This window comes from Alligator sinensis, unplaced genomic scaffold (genome assembly GCF_000455745.1).
Source record: "Alligator sinensis unplaced genomic scaffold, ASM45574v1 scaffold625_1, whole genome shotgun sequence".
NCBI classification, from domain to species: domain Eukaryota; kingdom Metazoa; phylum Chordata; order Crocodylia; family Alligatoridae; genus Alligator; species Alligator sinensis.
Genome location: NW_005842894.1, coordinates 135,396 through 153,653, shown reverse-complemented (window position 1 = coordinate 153,653; position 18,258 = coordinate 135,396). Strand labels below are relative to the sequence as shown.

Sequence of the window (18,258 nt, the reverse complement as noted above, 5' to 3'; positions counted from 1 at the left end):
GAATCTTGGTCACCTGGCTCACTGTATTACATCTAAGCCACTTGAGAAGGCCCAACCACAGGAGCCCAACCCCAGCCATGCTCATTGGGGTCTGATGTTACCATTCCCCACTGGAAACTAGCTCTGGGATTGTATCTTGGCTCAACTCTGTGACAGAGTGCTGCCAAGAAAGGCATCCCCAGGAAGGCAAAATACATAGTGCCCTGTCCTAAAGGGCTGAAGATGCATCCAGTGATTTCCATGATCACCCAGTGCCTTGTTTTGATGTGCTGGGAATGAAACCCTGGTATTCCTGTACTCAGCTGGTGTTGATGCAGCTGTTTAGGGTCTGAAGCCCTGGGATGGACTGCACAGAAATGGGAAGGGGCTTTGCTAGGTGCACCCTGCTTGCCCATTGTCAGGAGCTGCATCTGTGTGATTCACTCCCCCTTGCTCCCCAGGGATGTACCGATATGGCAGTGAAGATACCGTCATTCAGCAAAGGTGAGTGACACCCCTCCCCAGGGCCAGGTGTGATCAGAGGTGGCTCAGCCCCACAACAAGCAGGAACCTCTAGCTTGAAAAAATAAGGAGCCTCCTGAGGGCTCTGGGTCCAGCCCTCTCTCCCTGCATGTTGCAGGGTCATGCATAGGAGCACATGCCAGCTAAGTAGAGCCAGCCCAAGTGCCCAGCATGCGGGGCTCTTGGTGGGAGGAAGGAGATCTCTGCCATATTATCAAGGCATGAGATGTTTCCATGCCCTCAGGCCTGCACAAAGGGATCTTGGGTCTATGATGGGTGCCAGTTGCTACCCAGAAGGGCTCCCAGCAGGAACCTCTAGTGCAGATACAGTGATGATGCTGAGACTGTAGTTTTCTTGGGCTGGTGCAGCTTCTTTTGCTTGAACATGGGTGCTGGTGCACAGTATGGTGCTGCCGACATAGCTATATCCACACAGGCAAGACCTTGCTGCTATAACATGCCAATCAATGTGCACCAGCAAAGTGCCTAAGCAGGCTTTCTGCTGAATGACCAGACGAGGGGAGGAACAGACTGGAGCAGCAAGCCCTATGCCAGAATGGTACACCTACCCTGCAGCAAGAGCTGTGGTTGTGGGGGCCTCCGCACCTAGGTTCTTAATGAGAAAGGAGTATGGTAGTGTGCCCAACTGTATGCCAGACCCCCAAGCAGCAGCTGGCTCTCCAGAATTGCTGGCCAGGGCAGGTGACAATAGTCACAGCCCTGCAAGGAACCCCTGGCCTTCACCTTGCCAATGTGTCTGGATGTCTGCTCCTCTTTTCACCCCAGGACAAACACCAGTGACTCCCCATGGCTTTCAGACACCTGGAAATCCACATTGTACTCCAAGAACTTCAGTACCTGTAGTAGCCTGAGCAGCCAGCTCCTGTGGGCTGAAACCAAGGACAGGCTGGACTTCCACCACTCTAGTAAGTTCCTCTGCTGTGCCCACAGGGCAAGGTTGATTCTGCTTTGCTCTGGGCAGGAACATGGATGGACCTGGGCTCTTACCCCATGTAACCAAACCCTCTCACTGCAGCTGTTACCAGTGAGGAAGGGGCAGGAGGAAGGGGACCTGGAAAGGGACAAAATCAAAGGATTCAGCAGGGAAGGAGTCCTTCCATATGCAATGGCACTGGTGTATGCAGGGTTGTGAGTGCTGTGCATTGTTGTCTGTACACAGCAGAAAAAGGTGTTCATTCTGTGTGCAGGACTGGTGTGTGTGGCTGTGCATGTCACGCTGTGTGGGCAGAGCTAGTGTATACATGCATGTGCTACAGGCCAACACATCCTGTTCTGCTGATACAGGAGTAGTACATGTTGGGTGACTGTGTGGGGCTGTGTGCCAGGTTGTGGGGATGTGGCTGAGGAAGCTGCCTGTGGCACTCAGCTCTAATATTGACCCTTATTCCTCTCTTTGTAGCCATGTCCTTTGACCACCAGAGCCACAGCTCCCAGCTCCCACTAACACCTGACAACAGTAGTTTGCACAAAGCAGTTTATGTTGACCTTCCTGCTAGAGACATGAAAACCTTTCACTGCCCCATGCTGCCCAGCCTCCTTGAGCCTCAACACAGAAGACCTACTGAACACTGGCCTGTGCCCTGTCTTAACCCAGGCCTCAGTCTAGAGAGCACTTGTGTGAGGGGAGCCATTAGGAAAGGGCCATGGCAGCCAGTGAGCTCTGTGCCCTCCCATCTTGCGCTCCAGGGTCCTTGGAAGAGCTGCAGCAAGTGGGGTAAGTACCAGCTGACTGGCTTCAGCTGTGGATAAAGGCTTTGGTCTCAACGTAGCTGAGCCTAAACTTAGAGTGAGGGTGCAAGGCTCCCTACCGACAGTCCAGAGCCTTGTCACCCAGCATGTCAGTCGTGATCCATGAACCAATGGGAATGGGCTGCCCTGCCATGGCAGACCGTGCTTGCAGTGCCGCAAGAAGGTGTCCAATTTGGTAGTTGGGCTGTGCGAAACAGCAGCGTTCCATTTTGACCAGTGTTTCGACATTTCGATGGAACACCATTTCATTTCAAATTTTGTTTCAATTCGAAACAGCTGTTCTGTTTTGTTCCGTCGAAACAGCGAAACTGTTTCACCATTTCACCCATAAGATATAATGGGTAAAGACAAAACAGCCTAGAACTTTGTCATTTCAGGCTTGATTTGAATGAAACTTTCAGGAATGGTAGCCTCTTCTGAGGGCATGAAGCCTGCTAAGTTTCAAGGAGATAGGTACAGGGGGTTCAGGGAAACTGGACCCCAAAATCTTGAAAGCAAAACACATGTCACATGTATGTGTTAAGCCAGAGTGAGGTCAAAACTGCAGGGCAGGTGGCCCCTGTGGGCACCACAAAGCCTGCCAAGTATCAAGAAGATAGGTGCAGGGGTTTGGAGGAAACTGTACCTCAAGCTGCAGACAAGCAAAACTTGTGTGTGTTAAGGTGCAGCAGGGTGAAAGCCGCAGGTCTGCTAGCCGCTGCTGAGGCCATGAAGCCTGCCAGCTGTCAAGGAGATAGGTATGGGGGTAGTCTGGGTTCAGGGGCCCTGCACCTCTAGCTGCTGACAGGCAAAACTTGTGACTTGTGCAACTGTGTCTGCCTTGGGGCAAGGGGGGGTGAGGGGAAGGGAACTACTGCAGGCCTGGCTGCTAGGCCCTGCTGTGGCCACAAACCCTGCCAGCTGTTAAGGAGAGAGGTGCAGGGGGTTTTTGGGGCCCTGCACCTGTAGCTGCTGACATGCAAAACTCATGACATGAGTGCTTGTGCTAGTTAGCTACCGTGTTACGCAATCTATCATGATTCACTCAGGGACCAGCTCAATACATAGTAGCTAGTAAGGATAACGAGTTAATGAGCAAGGATTAACTGCTACAAAACCATAAACCAAGGAGAGGAAAGCATCAATACAGAGCCAGGAACTGCTTCTGTCCCAAGACAGAAACAGTCAATTGCACAAGCACCCAAGTCACAAGTTTTGCTTGTCAGCAGCCAGAGGTGCAAGGCCCCAGAACCCAGACTCCCCCTGCACCGATCTCCTTGACAGCTCGCAGGCTTCGTGCCCTCAGCAGGGCCTAGCAGGCCTGCAGCTTTCACCCTGCTGTGCCTTAACACGCACAGTGTCACCCTGTCACGAGTTTTCCTTGTCCACAGCTTGAGGTACAGTTTCCCCCAAACCCCTGCACCTATCTCCTTGAATCTTGGCAGGCTTTGTAGCCTCCACAGGGGCCACCACCCGTGCAATTTTGACCCCACTGTGGATTAACACATACACGTGACATGAGCTTTGCTTTCAAAATTTGAGGGTCCAGTTTCCCCAAACCCTGTGCACCTATCTCCTTGAAACATGGCAGACTTTGTGGCCTCAGCAGGGGCTAGCAAGCCTGCAGTTTTGACCCCACTGTGGCTTAACACATACACGTGACATGAGCTTTGCTTTCAAAATTTGAGGGTCCAGTTTCCCCAAACCCTGTGCACCTATCTCCTTGAAACCTGGCAGACTTCATGCCCTCATAAGGGGCTACCATTCCTGTGAGTGTCATCCAAATCAGGCCAGAAATGTCAAATCTATTGGCTTTTTTGTTGTTCCCCATTATAGCCTATGGGCGAAACATTGAAATAGCGTTGAAACAGCAAAACGTTTTGACTTGCCTTGTTTGTTTCGAGGCTGTTCTGACTATATATGTTCCACTTAGATTTTGCTGTTTCGACCTTGAAACGGTTCAAAATAGAGTTGAAGCAAAACTGGTGGCAAAATTTTGCACGATCCTATTGGGTAGCCATAGTCCCAAGCATATACAACATCTAGGCAGAGCCAGTATTGCCTCTATGGTAGTTTCAGTCCCAGGATGCTGCATAACCTTGGGCCAGATCCTGCATCTCTCACTGCCTGCACCCCAGCCAGCCACAGGGACAGTGGCCTGCTGTCCCTTGGTGCCATGCTGAGACCTATGCCTGTGGAGGCCCAAGGAAGTGCTCATGTCTTCCCCATCCTCCTGTCTAATGTGTTACCAACCCCATTCAGTCTGTGCTCATGTACAGCCACTGCCCTATGGTATGCATCGCGAAGCTCCTGGCTGACTCACAAGAGGAGACCTAAGCTCTGAACTGGAGTCCCGGCAGCCAGCCTGCTATAGCAGCATCTCTCCCTATGGACGGCTGCTGGGGGAGAGGGGCATTGATAGAAGCTGCATTAAGTTATCTCCAGAGTTCCGGCCCAAATCAAAGTTACAGAATTCAAAGCAATCTAATCCAGCCCTTGCCCCTAGCCTTACTATTCCCTTCTATGGGCTGTGCAGAGTACACTCCTTCCTAAGAGGTCACCACGAGGGCACTGCCATGGACCTGGCTGAGCATGGTAGCTGGAAGATGAAATGGCTTCCTGCAGCTCAGGCTGTTTCCTGCTTCTGTGCAGTCATCTGCAGTATACACCCAGGACCAGGGCCAGAGCCAGGAGGGCAGCTGTCTGCTGAGCACTGCAAGGTGACTGGCCCTAGCCACTACTTGCGCTTCAGTGACTCAGCCTCTGGCTCTCACGCTGGCCTGGGATGTGCTGCTGGAGGAGGCCATTCTTGCTTCTGATTCCCTGTCCCACCAGCTCTGTTCTTGGGACTTCATTCAGAGATTTCTAGGAGGAGCCATTAGATGATCTCCTGGCCTATGTTAACTAGAGAGCTGCACTGCTATCCAGCATCTAGACAGTGCTTTGATCAGTGTTAAAGCAGTGATTCTCAACCAGGGTGCTGTGAGATCCTTTCAAGGGTGCCATATGATTCATAAGATAAATCCAGGTTTCAAATAGGAATTCATAGTGTTAAAAATGTTCTACCCTTGTTGTAGTCTTTCTGCCCTCTTTGCAACACAGACCTGTTTTATTGTGTTTTTCTGTAATCAAAAACCAAATGAAACTGGCATTTTCCAGGAGGTTCCTTGAGTCTAATAAGGGGTACCTTGAATCTAAAATGGTTGAGTACCACTGTGTTAGACTAAAGAGTTAAGCACCCAGTGCTATCTAGGCCCTGAGCAGCAGAACTACAAGGACAGGTCCCTACTCCTTTCTGCTTTCAGCAGATCTACTTCAGTTCCAGGTGTCTAACAGCTGTAGAGCTAAAGCTAATACAGGGAAGTCCCCTGGCCTGGACAATACCGGTTGACCTCAATGACCATGCTGATCTTTTTTAGCTTTTTTGCTCTGGGACTGTAAAATACCATGGCCCTCCTTGTTTTATGGTGCCTTGCAGGGCCATACTCTGGCCAGTGCAAGCAGAGCAGCCTGACAGCTGTGTGTGGCCATGGGAAACAGAGAACACCAGCCTTGCATAGAGCTGAGCAGTTCTTGCACAGACTTGGGGGAGGGGAGGGGAGGGTGGGGATTCCCAGTGACAGTTGCTAGATCAGGAGTGACCTATGACTGGGATCAGGCCCATAGTGTCTTTGCAGGGCTCCTAAGCTCTTGTGGCAATGACTCTAGCTGCTTCTGTTGTCAGAAGCTGAATTCCCAGTGTCAGTCCAAGTCTGTACTGGCTTCCATGGAGTCACTTCAGGCCTGTGCATCCACAGCTGTGCCCAGTGGCAGAACTGCAGATCTAGTTGTGACCACCTAGTCGGGAGGACAAGCCCCACCCTTGATGCTCACAGCTGCTCTCCTCTTCTCCCCAGAGCTTCAGCAGGTACACAGCACCCCTTTGCTTCCATCCAGCTTCTCTGCATCCTCAAGTGGCCCTGACAGTACAGACTGTCCCAGCGATAGAGGACAGAGCCTCACAGGCAAAGGTTAGTGAAGCAGCCAACTGCCCTGTGGAACTTGTAGCTGCCCTGCCCAGAGTGTGGGGCTGCAGGACAAGGCCAGACAGGGGCTTGCCTGTTCCTCCAGTGCCACTGCAAAGAAGAGCCATGTTTCACAGCAAGCTTCCACTCTACTCCTAGGGCTGCGGTGGAAGGGCTTTCTGGAGTGCCCCATTGGCTTCTTGGATCTTAGGGGGTGCTTTGGAGATTCAGGGTGGAGCTGTGTAGGGACAGGCACCATGGGGTTTGAGGGATAAGTTGGGGAATCTCTGTTGGCCTGTGGTGCCCTTTGAAGGGGCCTAAGGACTCCCTGGGGTAAAGGGAAGGATCTTAGGCCCCTCTTGGGGACAGTGATAGTTCCCAGTTCTGCCCCAACCCTCACTCTTGCCCATGTCAGGACTGCTGCAAACAGTAACATTGAGGCAATCCATTTCCATATGTGCTTGCCCTGCCCTGCTGAGCCAGGTGGAGTGGGGGAGCCTGAACCCCCAGGCCAACACCTAGCTGTTCTCAGGGCATTGCCACCTGCAGAGGCTCCAGGCCAGTCACTCTGAGATCCAGGAGGACGTTTGGTACCAGAGAGGTGTCAGCAGAAGGCAGCACAGCCCTGCACAAAGCTACAGGCGCAGCCACCAGCCAGGACTCTGGCCCTGGGAGAGGAGAAAGGAGTCACCTCACCTTGCTCTGACTGAGGGATGCTGTGCTCTGGTCCTCAGTCCTGCTCCCCAGCACCAATAATCCATGAGCTCTCAAACAGCCAGGTCATGCTCCTGGTGCTGCCAGGCCAGAGGAAGCGAGGGTCACTTACTGGGCAATGGGCACTGCCATCCAGCCTGATTGCAATATCTCAGTTCCTCTTTGGCCAGTCTGGCAAAACCCTGGGATGGAGGGAGGGGGTCCTGTGAACCCAAGACGCAGGGCCTGGATTGCTGGGCTCTGACAAAGCAGGGGCAAGCTGGAATAATGGTTCCATCATGGCTCTGCCTCAGTTCCAGGACTGCACAGGAAAGCACCAGAGACTGGGCCCAAAAAGCAGGACTTTTTCAATAAATCCCTATTTGTATTGACCCGGGTCCCACCACCTTCATCTTATGCTGGGATTAGCTAACACCATAAAAGAGGAACAGCTTCTGAAGAGGATTTGAACTTGGAGCTATAGGTAATAGGCTGAATTGCACTGGCTGTAATGTTGGACAGCCAGTCCACCTGTCCCTTCCTTGTGCTTATGTTACACTTGGGACAATAATGCTGCTTTCTCCAGAGATGTGTATTAGTTTGGCTCAGGCTTTTCTAGGACTCACACAGGCAGGACTTCCTCTCTCAACCTTCAGGCAAGACTTCCTCTGCTCACAGGGAGTTTCTTAAAGGGAAGCTCTTTGACTGCTGTTTACTGCTGTAAGCTGCAGCCATGACTGGTACTGCTGGGTTTCCAAGGAAGAGCAAATAAGAAGTGAAGCTTTGTACTGGGAGAAAGCCCAACTGAAGGGATTTACCAGGTGTAAGATGCCCTGAAGGAGAGCACATGACTTCGGGCCCATCTGAGCTGTGGGCTTGCAGGGTGGGCCAGAGGAGGACACCGCATAGCTGTGCTAAGGTTTTCTGTGTGGGTGACATTTGGGCTGGCTGGGTCATTTCACTGATTGACTCTCTTGGATGTTGCTGAAGTGTGGCACAAGGCCTGAGGACACCAGATCATAGTGAGCTGCCAGTAAAGCTTATGGATCACAGTCTGAGAACATCTCACTTCCTGACCAGCCAGGCATCACTTCCTAGCATGTGTGACATCACAGCTCTACTCCCACCCATACCACAGACTCACCACTTAGGACAGATGGGATCCGAACTGCTGATGGAACAGACCAACAGAGGAAATGTTTATGCCTCCAACCATCAGACCCTTTTCTGCCCTGAAGGAGTAAGGGAGGGCCCAGAGCCTCCAGAAGGCACCTGTCCAGAGCTGAACCAAGTTACTCTGAATATAGTGCCCAGAGTTGAACCAAAATACTCTGAAAGCAAATCCACTTTGAAAACAACTGCAGTTACCCAGTGCTGTTGTTATTTCCCAGTCCCTTTAGAAAATACAACCCTCTGTACAAGGGCTGTGAGTATTCAGGGACCCCCAAGAGTGCCAGAGAAGAGAGTTCTCTCTGGGGACTGTCACATCTACAGACCCTGAGGGCACAAACTGGCCTGTATTACAGAAGACAAGTTGAAAGGTATCTGGGTGCTTTCACTTGCAAAGAGTAGCTGAATTTGCTTGACCAGCTTATTGCTTAGCAGAGATGCTTTTTCTGCTCTTCTGCATCTTTGTGTGAGAGAGAGCTACATACAGCTCCAACTCTTGCAGGGATGCTGCTACAGGTGGAATCGCCATGGGCCAGGGCAGACAGAACAAGCAAGCAGTTTGCACTGCAGTGGCCTGTCAGAGTTTGCCCAAATGAAAACACAAAGCAAGAAGAGACAGGAACTTGTCCTTCCTTCTCTGTGAGCTGGAAATAAACTCAGCAAAATCTTCCACAAGACTCTTCACAAACGATTATTTGGGTCTGAATTGGAAATGAGACCCAGCTGTCCTGGGTGGTAAAGGGGATGGTGTCTCCCAACTTTGCGGAGAGAGGGGTGCCAGGCACAGAGCCTGCAAGGAACAGGATTCTGCTTCCTGCAGGCAAGAATGCAGCCTCTGCAGACAGTGTAGTGCCTCAGCCAGGTTTCCCTTGAAGAGCGGAGTGGGTCACAGAGAGGCTCAGATAAGAGGAACAGTCTGAAGGCACAGAAAGCCAAGGCAGCCTCATCAACAACCTTGCAGGTCCTTTGTAGGAGGAGTGGGGAGCACCCTCAACCTGGGACCACATCATTAGTTGCTCCAGTGCCAGTAAGCCTTGGTCATGCCATGTGCTGCTGCTGTGGTTTATCCTCAGAGCTGGCAACAGAGACTCCTAGGCAGCCAGCTCACTGGGCACATCCTTTGCTCTGTAGGAACATAAGGCTGAAAGGATGGGTCTTTACTCAAAGGAGAAAATGTGACTGCCAGGGCACTGGACTTAATCATCCACATTTTGAGAGGCAAGGATCTCCAATACTACCACCAGATAGACACTCTGTGAGTTTGCGCAGTCCCTGTGCCTTTGATCACAGACCTTTTGCCTTAGCTGTACCAGCCCCAATCTCCCATCTCAAGGTCCTACACTGTGTTGGAAATAAAAGGAGCCCTCAATTCCTGTTCCTCCATGCTTCTCTATCCCCTGGCTGGGATTGAGTACTCTGCTAATCTATGTTGGCAGTTTATTCTTCATTTAGACTCAGCACCTGTTCTCACCTACATTTACACTTTATATTTTTTCCTTCGCCCATCTTCTTCCCCATTCAGGATCAAGGGATTCATTTCTTTTCTGGGCCCAAGGTTTGATGCCATTGGGCTCCCCAACTTTTTCTAATGTTTTTTCCTTTGTGTCTCATGGCACCATCATCCTAGTCCCTCCCTCACATTCGGGGCCCAGGGCACCCGTCCTACCTTCTTGGCCTTTCATGATTTTTTTCCCTCCGAGAAAGCTCCTTAAATGTCACCTCGAGAGTTTTCTGGTTCCAGACACTTTCCCTCTTATTCTTGCATCTAATGCCCATCCAAAGTGACTGTACTGTCTGGGAGTACAGTACTGCCTTCTTGATAACTGTGACATGCCTCTCCTTCAAACCAAGAAGAAGAAAGGACAAAGAAAGAAAGTGGAGAATGTTTCTCTTTGACAACTCACTTGGACTGAGTTTGGATCCAGGCTCCAAAAGTTCTTCCCAATGTCAGTACCTCTTCAGTGCCAACTCATTGCAGATACCTACCTGCATGATCCCCAGCAGTGTAGAACGTGGCACCAATGCACTGGTCCAGATAGAGTCTCCAACTAAGGAATGAAGCAAGAAGCCTGCTTTGCCTTACTCCCTGGACATTTCTGATGTCCCCAAGACCTCATCGACTATCACAGACTGAAACACTGGATCCTCAGTGTCCAAGCTTTCCTGGCCCATTAGGGACTTAAAGGAGACTTTTTGATAACTGATTGTCTTGGCACTGACTTCATCTCCTGGCCCTAAGCTTTCATGGTCCAGTAATGGCTCCCATGAGGGTTACAGTGCAGGGAGCGCCAAACTGTCAGCCCCATCTTTTGCTATGGACCAGCCAACTCTAGCACTGACTAAGCAGCCTGGAATTAGGGTGTGCATGCATTTTACCTCAAAGATGGAAGCAGTTAGGTTCCAGGGCCAGCTTTGTCCAGCTGGCTCTTCTGGCATCAACCTTGGCATCTGCTGAATTTTTCCCCTTCATGGAGCCACTGCCTCCATAGCAACTGGGACCAGCACAGACTCTAGTACCATATCCAGCTTCATCCTGATAAAGAGCCTTCTATCCCCAATACCAATTAGGGCTCATACTCAATGTCTGCAGCACTGTTCCCTGTTCTCCCTCCACAATGCCATAAGAGAGCTTCTTGCTCAGCATAATAGCAGCCATTTATGTACCTCCCTCCAACACATTGGTCTCCAAAGCCTCCTCCATTCTTCCCTTTTTGACCTTGGGCTTCTACTTTCCCATGACTGTGGTGCCAGTCATTGCATTTCATAGTTTCATAGTTTCATAGTTTTAGGGTCGGAAGGGACCTAATAGATCTTCTAGCCCGCCCCCCCGCCAGGGCGGGAGAACAACCCAAAAAAAAAACAAACAAAAAAAACCACAAACCCTAAAAACAAAAACGGGACTCAAATGAGTCCAGCCAGGTAAGTATCCAGCCTCTTCTTAAAGATCCCCAGGGTAGGGGCCAGCACCACCTCCCTTGGAAGTTGGTTCCAGCTCCTAGCCGCCCTAACTGTGAAGTAGTTTTTTCGGATGTCCAATCTGTACCTCCTCTCCATCAACTTGTGCCCATTACTCCTTGTTATGCCAGCGGGGGCTAGGGGAAACAGCGTCTCCCCCAAACCCTTCTGGTTCCCCCTAGTGAGTTTATAGACGGTCACCAGGTCCCCCCTCAGCCTTCTCTTGTGGAGGCTGAATAGGTTCAAGTCCCGCAGTCTCTCACTGTAGGGTCTGCCCTGTTGTCCCCGGATCATGCGGGTGGCCCTCCTCTGGACCCTCTCCATGTTGTCCACATCCCTCCTGAAATGGGGCGCACAGAACTGGACACAATACTCCAGCTGCGGCCTGACCAGCATCGCATAGAGTGGGGGATCACCTCCCTGGCTTCTACTCGAGATGCACCTGTGGATGCACGACAAGGTCCGGTTAGCCCTGCCAACCATGACCTCGCATTGTCGGCCCATGTTCATCTTGGAGTCAATAATGACACCAAGATCCCTTTCCGCCTCCGTGCTCTCAAGTAGGGAGTTCCCCATCGTATAAGTGTGCTGCTGGTTCCTACTACCCAAGTGCAGCACCCTGCACTTGTCCGTATTGAAACACATCCTGTTCCTGTTTGCCCACCCCTGTAACCTATCCAGATCCTTCTGCAATCTCTCTCTCCCTGCTAGCGTGCTCACCTCCCCCCAAATTTTGGTGTCATCAGCGAATTTAAACAGGTTGCTTTCCACCCCAACATCAAGATCGCTGATGAAGAAATTGAACAGCGCAGGCCCCAGGACCGAGCCCTGGGGGACTCCACTCCCCACCTCCCCCCAAGTCGAGTATGATCCATCCACCACCACCCTCTGAGTGCGACCCTTCAGCCAATCTGCAATCCATCTGACTGTGTAGGCATCTATGCCACAGTCGCTTAGTTTATTAATTAGGATGGGGTGAGAGACGGTGTCAAAGGCCTTGCTGAAGTCCAGAAAGACTACATCCACCGCGACACCTGCATCCATGGCCTTTGTGACCTGATCATAAAAGGCAATCAGGTTGGTCTGACATGATCTCCCACATCTTCCCTGTGTTTTGTTTCAGATCACATGCCTCCCCAGCCAGTTTCTGTAGAGTGCTATTCCCCCACCAGCACAACCTATTTTATTCCTGTATAATTTGTATCCTGCTGTTACAGCATCCCATTGATTTTTCTCATTCCACCATGTTTCTGAGATACCTATTCTGACAATATTGTGATTTACTGATATGCATTCAAGTTCACCCATCTTGGATCTTAGACTTCTGTAATTAACATAAAAGCAATTTTACTTTTTATTGTTGCCTACTTGGCTACTTGTACATGATCTTTTAATCAGTAAATCTATTTGTTTGGGCTGGGCTTCTCTGTGTTTCACCTGACTGCTCCCATCCTGTTTCTTATCACCATTGTCTGTGTCTTTGCCCCTATAGGACATGCAAATCTGAACTGTGCGCTGTTTTACTCTTGTCGACTTTCCTCTAATAGAGGGTAAATTCAGGTTGGATATAAGGAAAAACTTCTTCTCTGTAAGGGTCACCAGAATCTGGAATGCACTCCCAGCAGAGGTGGTGCAGTCGCCCTCCTTGGAGGTGTTCAAGATGAGGCTGGATGGGCCGAGCTCATCTGAGCCCAATACCTTGCTGAGCTCATCTAAGCCCAATACTTCCTGCCCATGGCAGGGGACCAGACTTTATGATCGTACACGTCCCTTCCGGTTCTATGATTCTAGTTTAAAAGCTGCTCTACCACCTTTTTAACATTGTGTGCCAGCAGTTTGGTATCATTTTGTTTTAGGTAGAGACCATCCTCCCTGTATAGACTATTTCTGTGGCAAAAAGTCCCCCAGTTCCTTATAAATCTAAACCTCTCCTCCATACATGGTCATCTCAGCCACTCAATGGACATACCTCCCACCAGGATAACTGAACTATTTTCAGGAGCTGGCATATTAGCTGCAGACAGGAAGACATGGGGAAGGGGGGTTGGGGGGTGGGAAGGATTGGGACAAGTGTTGCTCTGTTGTTGGGTGCTTTGGTCAGTGTGAGGGTGGGTGTTCTTTGGTTGGGAGCTGGTGTGCAGGTGGAGGGTTGGAAGCAGGGTGCTGGTTGTGGGCTGGATGGGGAAGTTGGTTACAAGGCAGGGAGCTGGCTGATGAGTGGGAGATGACTGAGTGTCAGTGGGGATAAGGGCCCAGGACAGCTGACTGATCCTCTCTCTCTTACTTTTCTAGGGGAGGACACCAAAGTGCTGAAAACCTTCAGCTCTCCCAAGCTGCTGCAGCACAGCCCCTTGCTGAACATGAATGGCATGCTACCCCTTCCCACAGTGCCTCCCGTTCAGCACAGCCCCCGGGATCAGGGATCACAGGAAGAGTAAGGGCCTGCTGACTTCATTTTAAGGGCCTTTGAACCTGCTGTGTTCTGTCTTTACCCAGAGCCTGGGCTGTGGATGCGGGAAAAGCCATCTGGCAGCTACTCAGGGCTTCCTCCTGGTGCTTGAGCATTCCTTTCACTCATCTTCACTTACTGATACCCACATGCCATGTGCAAGGCTCCTTGGGACCAGGGCATTGGTGCTATTGCAGCCATCACTCCCCCCCCCCAGCTCTCCCCACAATCATCAGAGGCACCTGGAATACTTTGCCTAGCTCCTCTGCAGCAGTGTGGTGGGCTGGGCCAGGCATTGCTTAGGTTTCTGATTGTGGGTAGGAGCCACATTATTGATCATGTTGGAGAGGAACCCAGTCCCTGGCTTCTTTGAGCTTTAAATACTGTAAAGTTTCCCCAAAGTCCCTTCAGCCCAGGCTGTGGGGCTGGAGGACTTCTCACAAGTAGATCTCATGACATACTACCTCCTTGCTATTTGAATAAATGGGCAGGTCTCAATCCAGAAGCATAAATCACTCAGATGTAATATCAGCTGCCCCTGTCTTCCCAGGGCCCCTTGCTTCTCATTTGTGCAGTGAAAGCATCCTTGAGCTCATGCATGGAATAATGATAGCATCATCTATGGGCTGCACAATAATCTGTTGCCTGTGAGAGCACGCTTGGTTAAAGGCAGCAGACAGCAGTGCTGTACAGGACAACTGCACCGCCCTGCTATGCTAATCACTACTTTGCTTACCCTTGGCTTCTGGTCTTCAGTGGCTCTGAGCCCTGGGGCTGGAGTTGGCAGTGATCCACCATCATTCTGTGCAGACCCGCATTCTGGGAGGGGACTTGCTGGAGTCTGTCTGTACTGGTGGCCAACTGGCAACTATGGTGCACATTGTTGTGGGCACGGGTTAATTATACCACCCATGGGCTGTGGACATCCTATGCCTGACTTTGTGGTCAGACTCTGTCATGGGGATGTGGCAGTGACAAGCATGTCTGCCAGATCTCAGGGGCTTCTATGGGGTGACATGGCTTAAATGGGGAACCTTAATGAGCAGCTGGAGTCCTCTTGTCCCTTTCTTGTAGTCCAGTGTGCCAGAGCAAGCAAGCATTTTGAGGAGGCCAGAGTGAGCCAGGAGGCCATGGTGAGACTGCTAGCATCTGTTAAGGCTCTGGCCACTCCCATAGCACTGGCAGGCATTGGAAGGAGATAGATGTACATGGCCCCAACCTCAGGTGTTTTCAGGTTCTTAAGGTTCTTATTAGTTCCTGGGTAGTATGACAGAGCAGACCCAGGAAACAGGCCATTTCCCCTGGGAGCAGAGATGGTCAGTCACATTACATTGTGCTTCCTTGCAAAGGCCTCAGCCATGTTTCGTGTATGTCCTTGGGCCCTGTGACATGCCAAGCTCCTTGCTGAGCAGCCAGTGGCACAGCCCTTCCAGGGTGTGCTTGGTCTGGACGGGATGGGATTTCTAAGAGATTGCTGTCTCATCTATATCCAGATAGGCAGACCTGAGCAGTAGACAGTGTTGTGGGCCCAGGGCTTGGTTCACCGAGGTTTTCCTTCTGGTTAAATATGTGGAGCTGCACTGGCATCTACTCTGGGGTCTATCTTTAGGGGTGCTCTTCAGGAAAGGGAGCTGCTGGCATCTTGGCTATTCCCTGCCTATTCCTACCTATTCCCTGCTAGGAGTTAGTTCTATGCTGATCGTATGCTGATCATAAGCTTAAGACATGGGCTAGTATCACTGTTAGGATTTTATATACAGTCAACTTCTACTGACCACAGACACATTCGCTGTTGCAGTCAGTCATTGGGGCTGTAACCCTCTGCCTTCAAAAAGGCCTGTGAGTCTGAAGGGGCAGCAGGGGCCAGTCTGGGAATCTATGACAGGTCATGCACCCTGTTGCTGAGGGTGGGCATAGACAGTTAAGTGCAGGGTAGGATGTGCAGGATCCTGGTGGGAAGTCATGAGTATCTCCATTTTCTGATAGTATCTCCATTGCCTACAGGTGCAGCAACTCTCAGGAGGACTTCCTGTCCCAGCAGCCAGAGAGGGGTTCTCTGCCAAGCTCTGAGGACACCCTGGGGGAGAAACTGCCCTACTACCACCTCTCCACAGCTTCACCCTCACTGTCCCTCAGTGAGGACAGAGATGCTGTGCTGACACCAGACCAGGTGGCTCAGTACCTAGAGCTCAGTGAGGAGGATGAGTGTCAAAGGTAAGGCTCCCTCTGGGGTTGATGCACTGCAATGGGGTCTTGACTCATCCAAGATATTGCTGCTGACATCACTCTTCTTACACAGGGTCCTGTCCTCCCAGCTGCTTCTGGGTTGTCCTGCTGGGGTCACTCCAAGCTTTATGCAGGCTGGGGTCTACAGCCCTTGTGTGTGGCAGCGCCAATGCCAGGCTTTGGAACCCCTATGGTCTTCTCTGCCAGAAGCCCCAGCCCTGTCTCACTGGAGAGCAGTCACAGGACATGATCCTAGGCATAGCTGTGGTGACTTTATGCAGGGGGTTGCTTCCTCCTGGGAACCTAAAACCAGGCTCCAAGTTCCTTTGCTACTGAGCAGGCACTATACCCTCCCCCATAGCTTAGGAACAGGTCCAGCAGCCTCTGGGCTCCAGATGCTCTCTTCTAGGGCCTGTGACATGGCTCCATCCCTTCAGGAAGGTTGAAACTGAGCTGTGGTTGAGGAGGAGGAAAGATAAAAGCTCTATATAAAGCAGCTCTGTAACCACAACATTTTTGCCAAGGAACCCACTAAACTCATGATGTGTTTTCTGCTAGAACTGAGCAGGGTTGGCAGAGCTGATGGGGAGGGGATGGGACCATAGGTTGGGACAGAGGGGCCCCAGCAGAGATATGTGAGGAACTGGGAAAGCAGAAGGCTACGAGTCCAGATCATTGGCAGATTGAGGAGGAGCTCAGGGCTGGAACAGCAGGGACCTGTAGGGAGGGTGTAAGGCATATTAATAGAGTGGGGGAAGCTGTAGGTTGGGACAGAGCTCAGTAAGTTAAGCTTGTGAGATGTGGACTGCTCCTGTCCTTGCTTCAGGGCAATTCTCTCCAAGGTGAAAGAGAGCCCTCAGGCCCTTCTCACTGCTGCTGAAAGGGGATGTTGGGGCAATCGGGGAGCGGGGGGGAGTGCTGCTTCTAACTTGCCTCTTGCAGCTTAGGTCCCTTTTGAAGGCTGTAGCTGATTCTCCCTTCTGCCTGAGCTGCCAGATCAGCCTGCTGAGCTGGATTGTCTCCTCACCCAACTGTCACTGGTGACTTGTGCCTCAGCAAGAGTGCTGTTACTTAGACTGCTCCACACAAAGGACAGGCAAGCCCTGGGTCCTTCACAGCACTCCATGCCACATCCCTACAGATCTCCCAGTGAAACCCAGTTCTCCCATAGCTCAGGGGCCCAGGAGCTGTGCTCAGTGCAATCATTTTGGTTGACTGGTGGGGAAAACCGAGGCACAGAGTCTAAGATGGTATAATCTATGTGCCTGAAACTGACCCCTATGCTCCTGTTCCCACACTTCACCTGTGTGATGTTAAATCTTTGCTGTAACTTTCCTGCTAAGTCGCCAGGGAAGGGTCCAATTCAGATTCATACAGACAATTCATACCTGTCTCCCCTGTGCAGATTGGTGTAGGGGAAGAGAGGGGTTGGCTCCACTTCCTTCCCAGATGCTCCTATAGGGAAGAAGCCAGGAGAATGTAATGGCAGTCAAAAGAAATGCTTGTACAATCTGTGAAATGACCTGAAATAGCTGCCTCCCTAGGACTTGGAGCACTGGCATCATCCAGCAGGGATTATCTTCCACTCTTAGCATCCCAAATGTTAGGGATCTCAGGACCATCTAGTCCAACCCCTGCACAGATGTAGGATGCAGTATTCCTAAACCGTCCCTATTCAGTGCTGATCTGTCCTCTTCTGAAAAACAATTCACCTCTGTGGGACTTGTTCGTAAAGAGTTGAGTAGCCGGTGCCATTGTGGCACCAGAGGCCAGCATTTCCAAGGGCACTGCCTTGTGAGGATATCAGCTTCCCCCCATATAATCTATAATGGTCAGGAAGGGAAAGGAGGAGCAAGGAGCTGGCCTTTTATTTCATTTGCAAGTTTCTTAAAGCAGTTAGAACAGATTGCTAATGGGGTGTTCCACCTCACTATGCTTCTGCAGCCAGTTTCACTTCCTTGCACAGGGAGAGCAGCTTCCCCCAGGATATCCAGGAGCTGGGCAGGAAGACCAAGCTGGGACTGAGATTCCAGAGCTCCGCTCCATTGCCTGCCACTTGTGTGGCCATGGACTCCACAACCAAGTCACGAGTCCTAAGCCTGGTGCATCTCAGGCTGCTGCTCCCCATTGTTACAAGGAACCTTACCAGAGGGTTTATCGGCCTCATGCCAGGCAGAGGGAGGACTAGAATCTGTGGCACTGAAACAGCAGAGTTGAGTTGGAGTACCATTGCTTTTCATGTTGTAGGTGGGTAGTGTTTGTATTAGTATTAGTCTGGCACTAACTACTCCACAACAGCCCCATCAGGGAGCCCAGCCTCCTGACCTTGTGGTTCCACTTCAGCCAGCAAAGTACTGTCACCTGTGGGCAAAGTGTGCAAAGTAGGCCGGCTCACAGGGGAGTAAGCATTGTTGGTGTCACTCAGGAAGCACACAGCTGTTCTGGGCAGTCTGAGGGGGTGGGGTTTCATCTCTGTAGATCAAAAGGAAAATAGTTTTAAAAGAAGGAAGA

General features: G+C 51.1%; 1 protein-coding gene across 4 annotated transcripts in view; it reads left to right on the top strand.

The window, feature by feature from the left end:
- Positions 1-18,258, top strand: part of ROBO4 (roundabout guidance receptor 4) — a 66,426-nt gene that overhangs the window by 37,128 nt on the left and 11,040 nt on the right. For 2 of the 4 annotated variants that reach the window (XM_006035931.3, XM_025192120.1), the window contains exons 13-18: positions 441-483; positions 1,288-1,427; positions 1,922-2,236; positions 6,147-6,260; positions 13,365-13,506; positions 15,526-15,735. In XM_006035931.3, coding sequence (XP_006035993.1) covers positions 441-483; positions 1,288-1,427; positions 1,922-2,236; positions 6,147-6,260; positions 13,365-13,506; positions 15,526-15,735 — 964 coding nt within the window. The remainder of the gene's footprint in view (positions 1-440; positions 484-1,287; positions 1,428-1,921; positions 2,237-6,146; positions 6,261-13,364; positions 13,507-15,525; positions 15,736-18,258) is intronic. The other 2 variants (XM_025192121.1, XM_025192122.1) reach the window with 2 other exon arrangements.